The 17,262-nt window shown below is 26.5% G+C and overlaps 1 protein-coding gene across 4 annotated transcripts in view; it reads right to left on the bottom strand.

Moving 5' to 3' along the window:
* Positions 1 to 1,025: 1,025 nt before the first annotated feature.
* LOC107447991 (CD151 antigen) overlaps positions 1,026 to 17,262 on the bottom strand; it is a 175,429-nt gene continuing 159,192 nt past the window's right edge. For all 4 annotated transcript variants that reach the window (XM_071187513.2, XM_043051760.2, XM_043051764.1 and 1 more), the window contains 6 exons: positions 13,018 to 13,209; positions 12,853 to 12,927; positions 11,950 to 12,045; positions 10,123 to 10,296; positions 7,354 to 7,437; positions 1,026 to 3,331 (listed from right to left, as the gene is read on the bottom strand). In XM_071187513.2, coding sequence (XP_071043614.1) covers positions 3,284 to 3,331; positions 7,354 to 7,437; positions 10,123 to 10,296; positions 11,950 to 12,045; positions 12,853 to 12,927; positions 13,018 to 13,209 — 669 coding nt within the window. In that variant the 3' untranslated portion in view covers positions 1,026 to 3,283. The remainder of the gene's footprint in view (positions 3,332 to 7,353; positions 7,438 to 10,122; positions 10,297 to 11,949; positions 12,046 to 12,852; positions 12,928 to 13,017; positions 13,210 to 17,262) is intronic.

The raw sequence follows: 17,262 nt of genomic DNA, 5'->3' as shown, positions 1-17,262 counted from the left end.
TGCTACAAACCAACAAATGTCCTAAATTTGCTAAAAAATGGCAACTTTTTATTAGTCATGTTTAAATAGTTTTAATAATTAACCTTAAATTCTTCAGAAAATTATCCGCAATTGCTACAAATCTTTGGCATAATTTTATTTCAAACTTGGACAAATAAACTTGGTTTCATGAAGTCTAAAATCTTGTGGAACTATCTCAAAAATAGATAATATGCTGTAATAAGGAGTAGTGTTTAAAAATGTAATGAAAAGTCCAAAATAGACTTGCACACTTTGGACTATTCTTTACTTTCAAGCTTCTACTAAATCATAATAAAAGATTCAGTCTCAAAAATATGTTCTGCAAATTTCAGTATATTTATATTCACACAAGATTAAACAAATACAGAATTTTGAAGTGTATGTAAAGGCAGGAAAGTGTGTGTAAAACTGGAAACATGACCATGCCAGTCATTTTAGAAATTATGCACCTGGTATTTGAAGAACAATTTAGTACTCAAACAATCAGCTTAAATTTCTTGTAGCAGTGCAAGGAAGGAGCTGTTGAATCTATATACTGTTATTTCATTTGTCTTAGTTTTAAATGCTTTTCAGGCCTAAATTTAAGCTTTTATTTTGTCATCTTTTACTCTGATCTGACAAATTTCTCTATGGAGACCATTGAGTTTCATTCAACATTCATCTTAGTGGCCTTACACTTTCTGAAAATATTGAAATTTCACTTTCTTACTCTTCCGGGATGGTCACTATCATGACATAACTTTATAATTTGATTGTTTTGAAAAAAGAATATCGTCGGGAAATTTTAGCATTGAGCAACATAACACTATTCTCTGTGGCACATCAAATATATGTTTATATAAATCAACATAAAAATTAGGTAAATTGTTTAGATAACCATAAAAAATTTAGGTTGAGTTTTAATACATTCCCTGTAACATTCAATTAATTTACTTGACATTTCTACACCATATAAAGCCTATAATAAATAAACCAAGATTTTTTTTCAACAAAAAATGACAAAATTTTCCAATAAAATCATTTAATATACACTCAAAGAACTGACATGAAACATATAACAAGACAACTTATTTTCAGTGTTTCTAATAAAAATCAGTGCATAAATATTTATTTACTTAAGTAAACAGGAACATTATGCATGAACAAATACTGCAAATTTAAATACATTCACAATGCGCTTCTTTTTAACTCTAGAAGCAGTTCTAAATAGTAAAATTGTATGTTACAAAACTGTAGTAATTGCTAAACAAATTTTAAACTGATGAATTTTTGGTCAGAGATAAAATCTATTCATAAGTTGGAATCGCCATTCAATGAGATTTATCTACAAATTTATAAACAGCACATTTTTACAATTAAAATAAATAGTTATTAAACGATATTTAAATAACAAATTCAAATACACATTTATACAACCACAAATATAACATTCAAATACAATTATATTTAAGCTACACACAAATCTATATCTAAGAAAAATTAAAATGTCAATGATAGCATTTTACTACTTTGAGTTGTTCCATGTACAAATTGTGCTAATAAGTTACCGATGAGCCATAAATAATTTTTTACAATAAATATCTTTAAATATTCTACATTATCATTAGAGTAAAAATTTAACATCTTCTGGAAAGGCAAACATTGCTGTCATATATACATTGATAGTTTTGGGACGGGAACACCATGATTATTTGATGTGCATAGATTACTCTTTTTGTAAATACTTGTTATACATATTTCATGCATATAAATTTAATGTGTGATTCATGTACAGTACATAAAACATTTAATTACAAATTATAGACATTGAATTAATTTATTATATGTATTGTAGATTTTACAATGCTAATTCGTGTTTAATATTAGCAATACACGATTGCTTTGCATATTTTTATTAATTACTGAAATGGTAAATAGCATATCACTGGTTTTGATTAAAGCTAGCATATATCAAACTTATTAGACTTAGACTAGTTTTGATCATCATCAACAATATTAATCTTTGCCTAAAAGCAAGGTATCATTTTTGTCTCTTTACATCAAAAATATACGTGGAAAGAAATCTGTGGTCATAAAAATAGTTAAGGAATGTTTGTCTTTCCAATATAAATGAATTTTTAACTATTGCAACATTCACATAAATATTTGTGATTAAAGAACAGTGACTAAATTATATTAGTAACCACGTAGAAAAAAATATTAATTAAAAGCATGAATCATTTTTAATAGAACACTGCTTTTAAATACTTCATCTTAAACTGTGAGGTGCTCAGTCACCGAATCATTAAGATAGTAAATTCTAAAACTGGTGAGTTATTTGACCAAACATTTTGTTGTGGTCCACTTGCAAATCCAGCATAAATGCATGTAGAACTACTTTCAGCACTATTGTAAAATAATACTGATATATTGAATGCAATTTTAAAATTGCATAGTATTAACGTTTCAAGACAGACCTCCGCATATCACACAGTAGTTTAAACTTTTTGTTAACAAGTTATGAAAAATGGAAGCAATGGCAACAGAACATGAAGGATATTTCGTATGTTAAAGGTTTGGGCAATGTAAAAAAGGCACTTTTGGAAGGAAAACTGAAGAACTTGTCTGAAAACAGCTAATATTAATTTTTATAACTTGAATATCAACGGTAATAAATATTTAAAGTTCAAACAGTTGTATTCAGCGAAACCAATTTTAACATGGTAAAAATCGCTCTTTATTTTGATATTTATAACAAGATTTATCACTTTACATGGAACGGATATTATGGTTTTTCTTTCTTTTTTTTTCTTTTTTTGAACAACGGTGTAATACTATTTTCGGAGAGCTCTTCAGCAGCTGGTTACATTGGTAAAAATCATCAAGTCCATTTTCCTTTCTTTAAATTAAAATGCTAAGACATGAATTTGATATATTAACATATGATTCAGATTTGTTAGTATGTCTAATGGCAAATTAAAATTCTATAAGTTGACACAAAATTAGGGAATAATATACAAATGTGCATATCTGAAAATGTTTGAATGAAAATAATGTGCAAGGAAGAATGGTATAACTATACAATTATTGTTCTGAGTAGTTTTAATCTAGAGTACATTGAAAGCAAGAAAAATGGTTTGATGTTGCTGACTGTAAAAACTGCTCATGGTCTTTTTTTCTTTACGGATGGCTGCTTGAAGACGGGAAGGAATCTCAAAAATGTTAAGTGTTCCATTCTGACTTCTTTCATCCACACGCATGCAACACACTTCCAAAAATGGTTTTACTTGATAAGACAGAACAAAGCACAAGATAGGGCCATGCCAACAAGCTGTAAAAAAATTTTATAAACCTCTACAAATTGTTTTATCCACTGCTTTTACAATGAAACTCAAATTCAATAAATGGAACGTACTATGAAAATTCTCCTATTAGAAGTGACTGTCAATGAGTTGTTAATGTGAAAGATATTAACTTTACATTTCTTTTTTACTTTAACAAATATATAAAGAAAAGAGCATAGCTAACCATATTATAACCATTTTTCCTATTTTTTAATTGAAATCCTTTGTGTTTCTGAAATTATAGTGAAAACACTTTTAGCCAACCATTTTTTCTAACTCTAATATAAACCAGACATTTTCCATAATCTTAGAACATTTGGTGTCTTACCATTTTGGAAGAAAACACAGGTTGCTGCTCATAACCCTCCACCTTATTTTCTCTATATTTTTTTTTATTAGATTCGACATTATTTTTGATTCAGTTGTTAATTTTTTTTTATAATATCGTTAATGCTTTTATAGCATTATTTAAATCTCATAAAATTTTAGAATTCTTGAGTTTTAGTGCTAAAAGCAGGGGAGTAAACTGTAATTCAATATCTCGGGTAGTACAAATCTAATCTAACAACAAATATAATTTAAAATTTTGTTAAATGTGAAAAAAATGTCTTATTGAAAAGTGAAATTGCAAAAGAATCCACACTTTTCCATGAGGTGTATTGAATGGTATTTGACTTTCTTTCAGTAAACTTAAAATATAAAAATTAACTTTAGTAAGTTTTAAATAAAAGAAAATAAGTAAGTTTTAAATAAGAGTAAGTTAAATAAAATAAATTAACTAAAATTAAATTCTAAAAAAAATAAAAATTATCGTTTGTTCCGTGGTATTATTTATAGAGCTTAAAGCAGAAAGTGCAAAAATTAAAGATAACAATAAGGAGTTCAAACTACTCTTTTTAGTTTGAACTGGAGTTATGGTTCTATTTGGACCATATTTTCTAGATTGTAACTAACCCCCATATTTTAAAGGTTACTAATCTGAATCCATCAAAAAGATAAAATTTATATTCAGATAAATGGGTGCTTATATCTGATTTAAACTTAATTCATATGTAGCTCTAATTTGCTTAGATAAATTTAACCTTCAAATCATTATGGTTATGCATGAAAGTTATTAATGAAATCTAATGTATGTGTAAATTATTTTTTTTTTCGCTAAGTTGGATATAGCTTTTTTATTTATTTATTTTTACAATTCGATTTTCAGGTAGTCTCATTTTTAAAATATGCAGAAAGTTTAGTCACAGTTAACCTTGTGTCCTTGTTGAAAAATCAAAGATCATCTACATTTTACACTATTAACTAAAAAAAACTTTATAAAATAAGGTTTTAAAAATAGTCAATATTTGTACCTACTTTTTGACGCAATCCAAAGGCAAAATTTACATACATCTGCGCAAAAATTTTAAATGGAATGGTCTGACATGTAGCAGAAATAAAATCTAGTTTCCTAAGAGAATGGAGAATAAGAATGGAACTAACCATACTTTTCTATCTCTTGCCAGCATTCTTTAATAGATTTTTCAAATTATCCATGATTTTAGTAAACCCTGTATAAACGACACAAACTTTCATAACTTGATTTTTTTTTTTCATATAATGGAAAATTAAGCTGTATTTTTATGTGGGTAAAGCTCTTCACTCGCTTTTTTATTGTATGTTTCAATTCTCGGAACATCAAATTTGTCATAGTTCATGTGGAATTTCTCAAAATCATAAAGTGAAAAGCTTTTCAGCTGTGGTTTGAAATCCTTTCTTAGAAATTCACTAGAATCACCATATAGAGTTCAAGAGACTTTTCCTATATTACATTATTTACTTAAAAAATTATTACTTACTGCATAGTAAGCTATTCCAACTCCAATCTTTCCAACAATTATGGAATATTTCTCGAGAAAATCTCTCATTTCCTCATACTTCATACATTTTTCTGGTAAACTTCCGACCTATAAGTCAACTTCAAAATTTAAGAGTTAGGTGTAAATTCCTTAAATGTCTGGTTGCCTGAAATATTCATTTTAAGCAAGAGCCCTATTCATATGTGTAATGACTTGGTTGTTATGATGAAATCTGGTTTTAATAAGGTGTTTCTTATTATGGGTGAATAACAGTTTTTAATTTAAAATGCTTTATTAAGAATTATTTTATATTTAACCATGCATTTACTGTCACTTGTCTCTTATAAAAGCTGAGCAGATATTCAATCACTTTGTTAAATTTAAAGGAATAAACAGTTTCTTGAACTGAAATGTTTAAAGAACAATAGAAATTTTTAATATCATTCAAGGTGACCCATAAAGAAAGTCTGTATTCTTTTGCAATTTCACTTTTAAACAGGACATTTTTTCACATCCAAACAAAATATGAACTTTAGTTTGCCTAGGAAATGACAGTTTGCTCCCATGCACTGACGTGTTTCATTAAACGTGTTTTAAGATTTGTATGATGTGTAAAAATATTAGTAAGTGATATAATGAACAGATATTTTGAAAGTAAAGAGGTATTGAATGGTTGTTTAAAGTCACTTCTGGCTGAAGTAATAGTCTAAATTTTTCCCTTTATTGCATATTGCAAAAGAAAATTATACAATATTTGAAAGGTAAACTGATTGCTGTTTCCTAAAACAACACTTAACTTAATTGTTCTGAGGGTTCAAGATTTTTTTAGATTTATTCCTAGACACTTAAATTTTATTGCCTAAAAAGTATTTCTAAACAAAAAGTTATTTTCTCTATTCTTAGAACACTAGTGCTTAAAATTGTCTGAATAACAAATTGAGTATTAGAGTTTATTGCAACTATTCCAGAGTGTACTTACCAGTACCTGTTATAAATGTTTTGCTTCAATTCAAAACTTTTGTACACTATTTATTGCTCACCCCATGAATGACAATATATTGCCTAACACATATTTGTAAGGCATTATTTACATCATTGACCAAGTGCTGGTATATTTTATAATTAATATTTTGCTGCAATGTTAAATTGACTAATTTTCATCATTTCGCTACTAGTCTTGGTGCGAAATGAGTTTTTGCCATGTAGACAAAAATGCTTTAATGCTCAATGCACATTTTAGCCAATTATGAAAATGATTTTGAAGAGTAATATCCTATACAGCATTGAATACTTTTCCTAATATACAAAATATCGAAATAATTTTTTTAGTGATTTAGAATCACTAATTTAGAATTTGAATTTAAGATTCAAAACCAGCTGTATTTTTAAATTATTTTCTCAATGGCCCCATTTGCACAATCTTTTTTTTAAACTAGCTTTTTGGATTATTAGAATTTTCAACAAGAAACAAATTTGTATACCTGCAAAAATATAAACAAACCAACGGCCAAAAAAAGAAAGAACTTTTCAGCCAAATTGTTCATAGAAATTCTTCTTACTCCAAAAATACCACTTTAAAGCAGCTTCCTACTTCAATAAATACTTCAATATTTAAAAATTGTTTTGTGCCTTTTACAAGTCATTTAAAAAGTATTGCTACAGTTTTTTTTAACTTAGTTTATAAAAGCAACTTTATAACCACCCATGTCAAATCATCCTTATTAACTTATTATTAAAAAAAGGGCCCATTTTATTATAGTTTTTAAATTTCCTGTGCCAGAATAAAGAGGCTCTAGTACATACTGCCTTCGTTATTTCCCCCTCATCAAGACTAAAGGAAAAAACGTAATATATACAAATTTTTGACAAAGGACTCTATGAAGCAAAAATAAAGACTAGGTTTATTAGAAAAACTTTGTTGATAAAAACAACAACAGTAATAACTCTTTCTTTTATTTTTACTTTAATGGTATCTAATCATTAGAAATCTCGATGCCCATTGCTACCTTTCAGAAGAAAAACATTTTTTTCAAACATCATGCAATGAGAGGAATTCTGGCTCTTAAATTGCAATGAATTTATGGAAAAACCTTTGTAATAATGGCCCATGAGAAGTTTCAGTTAATGTATATTTTCATGCACAGTTAATAATTTAAAAAAAATTTACTTACTAATAAGCAAGCTATTCCAACTCCAATACCTCCAACTATTTTGGCATGTCTTTCAACAAAATCTTTCATCTTCTCATAACATCCCTATAATATAATTCACAAATCAAATTATGAGCACAAGTTTTATTATGTTTTTAAATTCAAATTATTATTATTAAACAGACTGACACATTTCAGAGCTGCCAACTTTCTAGACTTTTTATAAAAATTGATTCTAGTGGTCTATGTTTTGCATTGTTTTTTATTCATTAAAACTTATTTTCCTCACCACTACATATAAAGGATTTAAAAGTTCATATGCAACATCACTTTATTTCATCTCTATCGTGGTGAAGCTTTTTAAATGTTGGCAAAATTACCAGAAAAATTCTGAAAGCTTTCGTTTTTGAATGTCTACTAGTCTGTAAAATATTTTGCAAAAAGTATTTGGCAGTCCTGATGTTTAACTATACCACTATTATCATATACTGCATCTTTACAAATAATTTTAACCAAAATTGTTCTGGCATTAAAAATTGTTTTGTGCCTTTTACAAGTCATTTAAAAAGTATTGCTACAGTTTTTTTTAACTTAGTTTATAAAAGTAACTTTATAACCACCCATGTCAAATCATCCTTATTATCTTATTATTAAAAAAAAGGCCCATTTTATTATAGTTTTTAAATTTCCTGTGCCAGAATAAAGAGGCTCTAGTACATACTGCCTTCGTTATTACCCCCTCATCAAGACTAAAGGAAAAAACGTAATATATATAAATTTTTGACAAAGGACTCTATAAAGCAAAAATAAAAACTAGGTTTATTAGAAAAACTTTGTTGATAAAAACAACAACAGTAATAACTCTTTCTTTTATTTTTACTTTAATAGTATCTAATCATTAGAAATCTCGATGCCCATTGCTACCTTTCAGAAGAAAAACATTTTTTTTCAAACATCATGCTATGAGAGGAATTCTGGCTCTTAAATTGCAATGAATTTATGGAAAAACCTTTTCCTTTTTTTACTTAAAAAAATTGTGATAGATTTTGTTGAAGTGATTTTTTTATTTAACAAAATAAAACTTAACATTTTTTAGAATTTTAAGCACTAGAATTTTTTTTAATCATTGTACATGCGAGACATAAAAAAGAGCAATAAATAAATCTAACTGGGAAATATGAGGTGACAGCACATTGTTGGGTGGTAAAAAATCATTGACATAAAATTATGCTAATATATTTATAATAGTGATTCAAAGTATTTATGATAGCAATATAATTAAAAATTGTTTATTGTGTTATCAAAGCTCAAATTTAGTTCTTTCATATTTTTTTGTAAAATTTTTTTGTCTTATTTTTTTATAAAAGAAAATATATATAATATATATAAACAGATTTTACAGTGAGTTAGAGAATGAATAAATTTGAACCATTTTCAAACTAATAAATGCACAATTTATTCTACTGTGGTTTGATTCATGTAAAAATTAAGTTTTAATAATTTTTTTCATATTTTGTAGATCTTAGCTGAAATTCAACAAAATTTTAATATTATAAGTCACGAATGAGACTGAAAAAAATTTTCTGTTAATTTTAAAGAAAAATGCATTAAGCATTTGTTTTTAAATCAAGTTTTTTACCAGAAGAGTCTAGTAAAATAAGGTGCTTTATGTTTTTTTTATTTAATAGGGATTTTTATTTAACTGTTCCACATTTATTTATTTTGCTGAGTCTTTATATTCTGTAGATGTTAATGAATGAAGGCATGAAGTGACAGTTTAATGATATTTTTAAGATTTAAAGAAGGTTCTAAATGCCTATTTGGTTTAAGTAACTTGATCAATTTTTCTTAAATTTCTTTCTTGTTGTAACTTGATTAACTCTTAAGTATTTCTGTTAATTCCTCTGATTGCACCTTTTTACTGATGATGGTATTATTGTACTGAAAGGATTGTCTGTCTTACATTATCTATGCCCTTGCACATTGTTACTCTGCTTTACCTCAGTTTAGTTCAAATGAGTATTAGGAGTTATCTATAGTCAATTGGCTGTTTGTAAATAAGAAATAAAGGTTGGTTAGGTATAATATTCATTTTCTCACATACTCTGAAATTTATTAATAATTATGTTTTGAGAAAAGCTGACTTCTTAAAATGTTTTTTGTTCATTTACAGAAGAAAAATTACAAATGTTACAAAATTAAATTTTTTCATACTCTTAAACTATTTTTTATTTACAAAAATTTATTAAACTCTCATTAGAGTTGTTTAACAAACTTTCTCTTTATGAATTTATTTTATTAGGATTTCTGATTGTAAGTGTGAATTAATATTCTTACATATTAACTCCAAACAGAAATTTTTCCATTGTTGATCCTTGCCCTGTAAATTTGTATTCAACTATTTAATTCAAATTAGGCTTACTTTTCTGAGATTTAGGCATATTCCTTCATTTTTAGATTAAACTTCAGCTTTTATTCCCCCATATTTTAACATGCAAGTCAACCTCATAATTTATGACGAATAATCAAACTAATAAACTTTTAATTCAACCTGATAATTAACTTAAATTCACTGGAATATAGTTTAAATTTTACTTCTACTTAAGCTCTTAGTTTACAGTTGCCTACTAGTATATTCACAAAAAAAATTGATTCATTTAAAAGTTCTTGGCAACACAAAGACATTCTGTTTTTTATCAGACATAGATAATCAAAAAGTGTATAAATATAGAAAGAAAAAAAACTCTTAATTCGGTATAATTTATGAAGTTTCTTATTAAATCAGCAAACCTCCAAATAAGCATTGCTATCGTTGGGATCTTTTTGGCAGTTATCTCGCAATCCCTCATCTTTGGTTTTGCAGCATGTAGCTGGTATCTTGTAAATTCCTCCAAAGTGAGCGTTGCGCTTTGACCATATCATATAGCCTGGATTTTTTTCTATCGACATGCCACAGCACTGAAACTGAAAAAAAAAGTTTGATTGAATTTTTTATATTTTATTTTTATTACCTGTAAACATTTTTTTACAAGCATAACTATTTTCACACACATTCTACACAAAGAATTTATTTTTAGAGTAGACAAACTGAGAATGCAATTTTTAGTATACGAAAATTCAACCAAATAGTAAAAAATTATTTTGGGTGCTTTTTGTCAACAGAGAGTTTAAAATTTTGATCACTTATGTTATTTTTCTGCTCTTTTTAAGAGTTTGTTCATGCTCTGAAATTAATTGAAGGAATTTAAAACATGAACACTAACCTTTAATGCATTTTTCCTTTTGTTCAAAATAAAATTTTAAAAAATATTTTATTAGGTAAATAGCGCAATTGATTAGTTTTTAAACATTTATAGCTTTAATTTTGTTGAAAAATGTATGTAACAAGTTAGAGCTATAAACAAGCTAATCCTATAAAAGATTAAAAAAGGGAAGAAGTATTTCTAATGACAGTGCAGATCATAAACATAAATGCTAAAACATAAATTTTGTAAAAAAATACAAGATTAAATTTAGGTAATTTTCTTACTAATGTGGACCAAGAGCTCGCTCTATACATACACATATGTTCTTAGAACCTGGGAAATTTTAATGAAAAAATGCCTTTATCATTAGCTCTCCTTTATTGTAAAATTTTCCAGATGCTTCAAATAGCCAATCTAGATGATCTGATCATCCTACATCAAGTCAAAAATTCGAACATTTAATCAGTGGTTGAAATAGAAAAATTGGGTGAGCTGGGAAATTTTGTAATAATCTTAATATTGCTCATTAATCTCATATGGCCAATACAGAGCTTACCAAATTTAACATTTTATAAAGGCATACAAAAAAATTCAAAAACATTAATACTAGAGACTAAGATTGCGTTTTATTGTAAAAAATAATATTTTTTCTTTTTTGGCAGCATGACAGCCTGATAAAGGGCAGATCCACGTTAGCAAGTCATCACCTGTTGGTTCGATCAGATGCTAGGTCTCTTAATCTATTATTGCCTTTATTTTCCAGGTCTTTTTCTACAGAGACAATCCATCTTATAATCTATCTAACAAATTTACCAGTGGTCAATTTAATAAATAGATCAGCAACATCTTTTTGTAAATGTTTATTTTGTTGGATTCGATGACGTTTTATTGTTAAAATTTTTTATATAATTCATGTTTAGATCATGATTAGAATTTACTAAAATCATTTACATTGACAGCCACAAAAATGGATCAAGGTATTTTCTTTCAAAAATCAGTAAATAACTTCAAAGACCAACAGTAATTTATATAAAATTAATGTGAGTTTAAGATATTATGTAATTTTTTATTGGTGATAAGCTTTCATTTAAGATGATTTTTATAACTTAAAGACCACCTGTTTGCCATTGACATCCTATTTTTAATTTCTGTTTTGATATTATTGTATGTCAGGATAGTGCCTAAAGATTTGAACTAGTTGATACCTTAAAAGGTATATTCATAAGTTTGAGAGGTAAAATTTATTTTCCTTAGTTACTTATTATGATGAATTTGATCATTTCTTTGTTTTTTTTTAAGAAAAAGAAACATTTTATGAATATCAAATCTTTAAACACAAAAAAGAAATTTTTTTGATATCATGCATATTTACGATGGTATGCACTGCATCCCAAGCATCAGTGACTTGAGTATCATTCTGATACAGCTTGATGGTCATCAGCATCTCGTTTGACATACGGTCATCTACCTAAAATAGAGTATTTGATAATCACAACTGAAACCATAATTAAATATCAATATTAATGTTCAATAATATATTTCTAATGCAAGCTATATCTAAGGGGTTTTGTAAACAAGTTAAAACTGAATTTAACTTTTACTAAAAGAGCTCACAAATTTTATGCTGTTAACATTTTAAAGTGTTTTAACAGACCTTCAATTTTGAGAAGTAACTTGTACAGTGTATCCTAGTTAAAATGATGGAATGATAGAAATTTTTTAAAAAAAAGAAGCATTTTTGTTATGATTAAATATTCAATTCTCAAGATAATTTTTTAAATTTATGTCTATATTCTTATTGCTTAGCAAAGACTAGATTTAAAATTGCAGTTTTGGGGGGGGGGAATAAAAATTGTAGTATGTTTTAGAATTTTAGTGATGGAGTTTACTAACATTGCATAAAATTTTTATGAAGTTCGCAATTATAGTTATCAGAGATTGATTTAAATTTTAACTTTTTATATTTAGCAGAGTAAAACAAAAGTATTATGTACTATTTTTTACTTATTCCCTTATTAAGCACAAACAGTAAGAAAGGACAGAAACACTATACTGTATATTTCATTTCATATCTACATTTTACAAGGATTTTGGCAAACCTGAAAATATTCTGACCAGATCTAACTTCTTTTCTAACAAAAGTTCAAAAACTATTTATTAAGGGTGGTGATTTAAAAACACTCTATGTTAACTCTGAATCAAAAATAATTGTTTTCATAAGGAAAAAAAAAGTAAATTATGGTAGTTATGTTAGAATTGCTGAGTCCGTACTTACTTCGCTTCTAAAAACATATCCCAGAATTCCTCCTACAAGCATTACAATGAATATCATGAAGAGAATGATGAAAAACTAAAAAAATAATAATAAATTGATTTGTATTGCATACAAAATATTATCACCCTATTACTTAAAATGAATCATGTACTAAGAGAAACTTACCGTTAGTAGCATACATTTTATTTCTTTAAATGCTCCCACAAAGCCAAGGAAAGAAATTATACTGACAATGATCCCAGTTGCAATAAGTATTGATGCTGAACTTACATACAAGTCACTTCCTAACAGTCTTTCCATAAATGACCTGTCTACGAGCGTCCAAATTCCCACGCTGAATACAACAATGCCTCCAATCTACAATAAATGTATTTAGGGAATTATGTAAGTTGGTATGAAAATATAGCTTATTTAATTTTTTTTAACACAGTAATATCAAATTAAAGCAAAACAATGGAAATTATAAGCTTTATATAATAATAAATCTTATTGATCCAAAAATGAAAACTTTCCTAGGGCCAACGTAGCAACTTGGTTCTATGTTGAAGAAAAAATTCTCATAAATGAAATAAAATATTTTTAAAAAAACTCCAATTATTACTTTAAAAATTCTAAAATTAAATGTTTTGCATATTGTGGGATTTTTTACTGTGTATCTTCAAATTTTGGTCATGAAACAAAATCAAAAGGTTATTTGAAGTTAGATTCTTATCTTTCTCATAATTTTTCCTCAAAACCTCCGACCAGCAAACGCTAATTCATATATACTTTTATATATAAACTCATTTAAACTTACAAACAGGAAGAAGAAAAAATCTTTAAAAATTTTCTACTTAATAAAATTGTGCCAAATGTTGTTTAATGATTTGCACGCGGGAAGATTATACATAGACACTCCAATCTTTGACCTTCATTTAAAATCTATGTGTCCCCCCCCCCTCCCAGGTAGAAATGAATCTAATTCCAGCATCACAAATATATCTAGGTCCATTTTCATTTGTGAAAAATCTAGACACTCTAATTTTGATCCCTGCGCTCCGTGCATGATCTTTGTTGCACGTTTGTTGAGCCAGGTCAAGTTGTTGCTGAGAGATTACTTTAATATTTTATTAAATTTTATTAAAAAAAGAAGGAAATCCTATGTTAATTTAATTTACGTCCATTATAGAATTTCTCACATGAAAGAAAGCAGGAGTGTTAGGCTAACAATTTTCATATAAATTAAAGTTTTAGTTTATAAAATAGAAATAAAAATGTGGACACACAGAAAAAGTATTTTCTTGTGAAAAGACAATTTCATGAGACGAGTACATGTTGGAGAATATCTTTTGTAGTTTGTGAAATAAAGTATTAAAATGATTTTTCTGACATTCGAATCATTAGAATTGTGTAACATGCAGCACATAGAAATCAAAGTTCAATAAGTTTTCTTGGAAAAATATTTTTCAACCTTTACTCATCTGTTTCTCCGAAATTATTTTTCATATTTCCATTTTGTTTTAATGTTATTGTAGATAATTTAATTCTCATACTCTCATTACTCTTTTTGCGGAATCGATTGTCTGAAATAGAGAAATACAATTGCTGGAAAATGTTGTAAATCTTAGAAGATTCGTTGATCTGCAAATACTGTTCTTTATTTAGATACGGTAAATCCTCAAAATGTAGAATTTTGTAATATTCTTATAAAAATATTTTTAATTTCTAATAGAAGTATTGTGAAATGTTTTGTTGATAAATAAATAATTATTTTCAAAAATGAATAATAGGTTAGGGAAGAGAATGAACTTGATTAAATCTTCTCTAACTACATAATAGTTATATCTGGAGTGTGATTATTGCATGGGAAGATGGGGCACTTGCCAAAGGTCCCACATTTTAAAGTTTCACTGTAAATTTAAAGTTGTATTTTTTTCAAAGTATTTAAAGTTTCATTTTAAAGTCATTATAAAGTTTCCTTTAGGTAATAATTTTAACTTATATTTCATAAAAAGTTTCAGTATTTTTGCGGATGCTTTAGAAGTTTGTACCTTACAGGTTCGTGGAATTATAATTAATCCTAAATTATTAAAGTTAAATTAGAAGTAATGCTTTTCTTTTAAATTAATGTTTTTTTTAATATGGATAGATTTTGACATTAACTATGTAAATTTTTATAATTGATTTAATTTTTAATGTTTTCTTAAACTATCCTGAAATAAATAGTTCATTAGACCTTTACTTTCATTGCTTTTGTATTTTTTTTAATGAATTATTTTTTTCTTTGGAATAAATTTAGAAGTCAAGAAAATTTGATGGCCTCCAAACAAGTATTCTGCCCTGAGTCTCGAACTTTCTTAACCTGGATTTTTTTCTAATTTACTGCAATTAATATTTTTCTATGGTGTATACAGAGTTTATAAATTATAATTTTCGAATTCGTAAAATATACAGTTTTTATAAGGGTCATTCTCACGAAAACTGTCATTTTTCAGTTCATAAAATCCCAAAAAAGTAAAGTGAATAAAAGGCTCTGAAACTTTTTATATTAATAGAAATATGTAATGTCATTATAAAGAAAGTATATATCCTATAAATTATACTTAATATTTAAATTAATTAGTTTTTTAAATAATTAATTTATAATTAATTAATTTATAATAATTAATTTATAATAATTAATTAATTAATTTAATAAATAAATTAATTTATTTAATAAATTAATTTATCAATTTTTTAATTTATTTTCAAATTAATTAATAAGTAAATTAATTATTTTCACTATTTAAAAAGTGAGGGAATGATATTTTATTTTAATACATGTTTTTATCTAAGTTACATCTACCTAAAGTTTGAAAATGATAACATACTAAGTATATCTAATATTTATTATAATTTAGTCTTATATATTTAATAGTTTTTACAGGTTTGGGAAATAAAATTGGCTGGCACGATTGAACAAAAGAAAAATTAATAATATACTCATCTTGAATCATTCCCTCACTTCAGCGTCATTCCCTCATTTTATACACTAGTGAGGGAATGACGAATTCAATAAAATTTAAAAATAACAGTTAGGCCTAATTAATTTCTGAAGTCAATCACATACAATTATATTCATACAAGAAAGCAGCATATAATTATCCACTTTCTCGATGAAGTTGTATTTTATTTTACTCTAAAAAATGACATGAGGGAATGACAAATGTAAAAAATTTTACCTTGTTTGATTCATTCAAATTTATTCCACAGCAAAGCTTTTTTAAGTTGAAGATGGAAACATATTGCAATTTTGTTCTATGATGCCAGTTGTTAACTTCTGAAGTTTTTATTAAAATATTTTTATTCTAAGAAGATTGCAGGTGATAAGAACATTGTTGTGAGGGAATGACGCGAAACACTGGGGACAAAGTTTAAAATAGTGCTGCGTTAATATTTTTATCAGAAATTAAATTTAAAATTGATTTTCTGAATTATATATTTCAGTATTCTGAAATAAAAGACACGAATTTGTAAAAAAAAAATTTTATTTCGGAAACAATTTTTTTCTTTTTTTAAATCAGCAGTGGGGACAAGTGAGGGAATGACATATTGGTATATTTTAATTACCTAAAATAAATAATAAATAAAAATTGATAACTTTATTTTTATTCTTTTGTTAGCTTGCATTCTGAAGGACACTTTCCCTGAATTTTTTTTTTTTCGTAAGCTGTAAAACAAACATAAAATGTACTGGGGACATGAAAATGACTGTTTTTGTGAGAATGACCCATAAATAGATTAGAGGGAGATTCGTTTTGTTGCATTAAGTCAACTTTTTAAAAATTTAGCTCTGTTCTTAACCAACTGCCACAGTAACCGAGCACGTCTTTTCAACCTTGATAATTATTAATTTGTTGAAATTCGTAGTTTATGGTTTCGTTAAAATAATTTGATGAGCTAAAATCTCATTAACAAAACTTTAATTCCAAAACCCCATTAAAAAAACTTATATGTCTTGAAAACAAGTTTAAGTAAGCTTACGTTGCTAATTGAAACAAGTATTAGATTTTATAAACGTTGAGAAAGGTTATAAAAGGCTTATCATTGAATTGGGCTTAATTTAAGTTTTTTTTCCTTTATCATTTTTATTTAAAGAACTTTATTGGAATTGTTGTAGTGTTATCTAAGAATGTGTATTTTTTAAATTTAATTTTTTTACGCTATATTATTTCAATTTTCGTTATTTGTGGTATTTTTTTTATAGCGCTGGCACATTAATGTACATTAATTATTTTATTTTAATAAGCAAAACAGAAAAAGAAGTGCAGCCGATAGAACTTAAATTCTCAACTGAAAAAAAAAATTAAATTTCTATTTAAATTTTAATGATATAATAACTTAAGAGCTCAAAAAACCCGAACGCAGATTTTAAAATTCTATTTACTTAGA

Source organism: Parasteatoda tepidariorum, chromosome 11 (genome assembly GCF_982258835.1).
Source record: "Parasteatoda tepidariorum strain Cologne lab strain chromosome 11, Ptep-v5.0, whole genome shotgun sequence".
NCBI classification, from domain to species: domain Eukaryota; kingdom Metazoa; phylum Arthropoda; class Arachnida; order Araneae; family Theridiidae; genus Parasteatoda; species Parasteatoda tepidariorum.
This window is presented reverse-complemented; position numbering and strand designations above follow the sequence as displayed.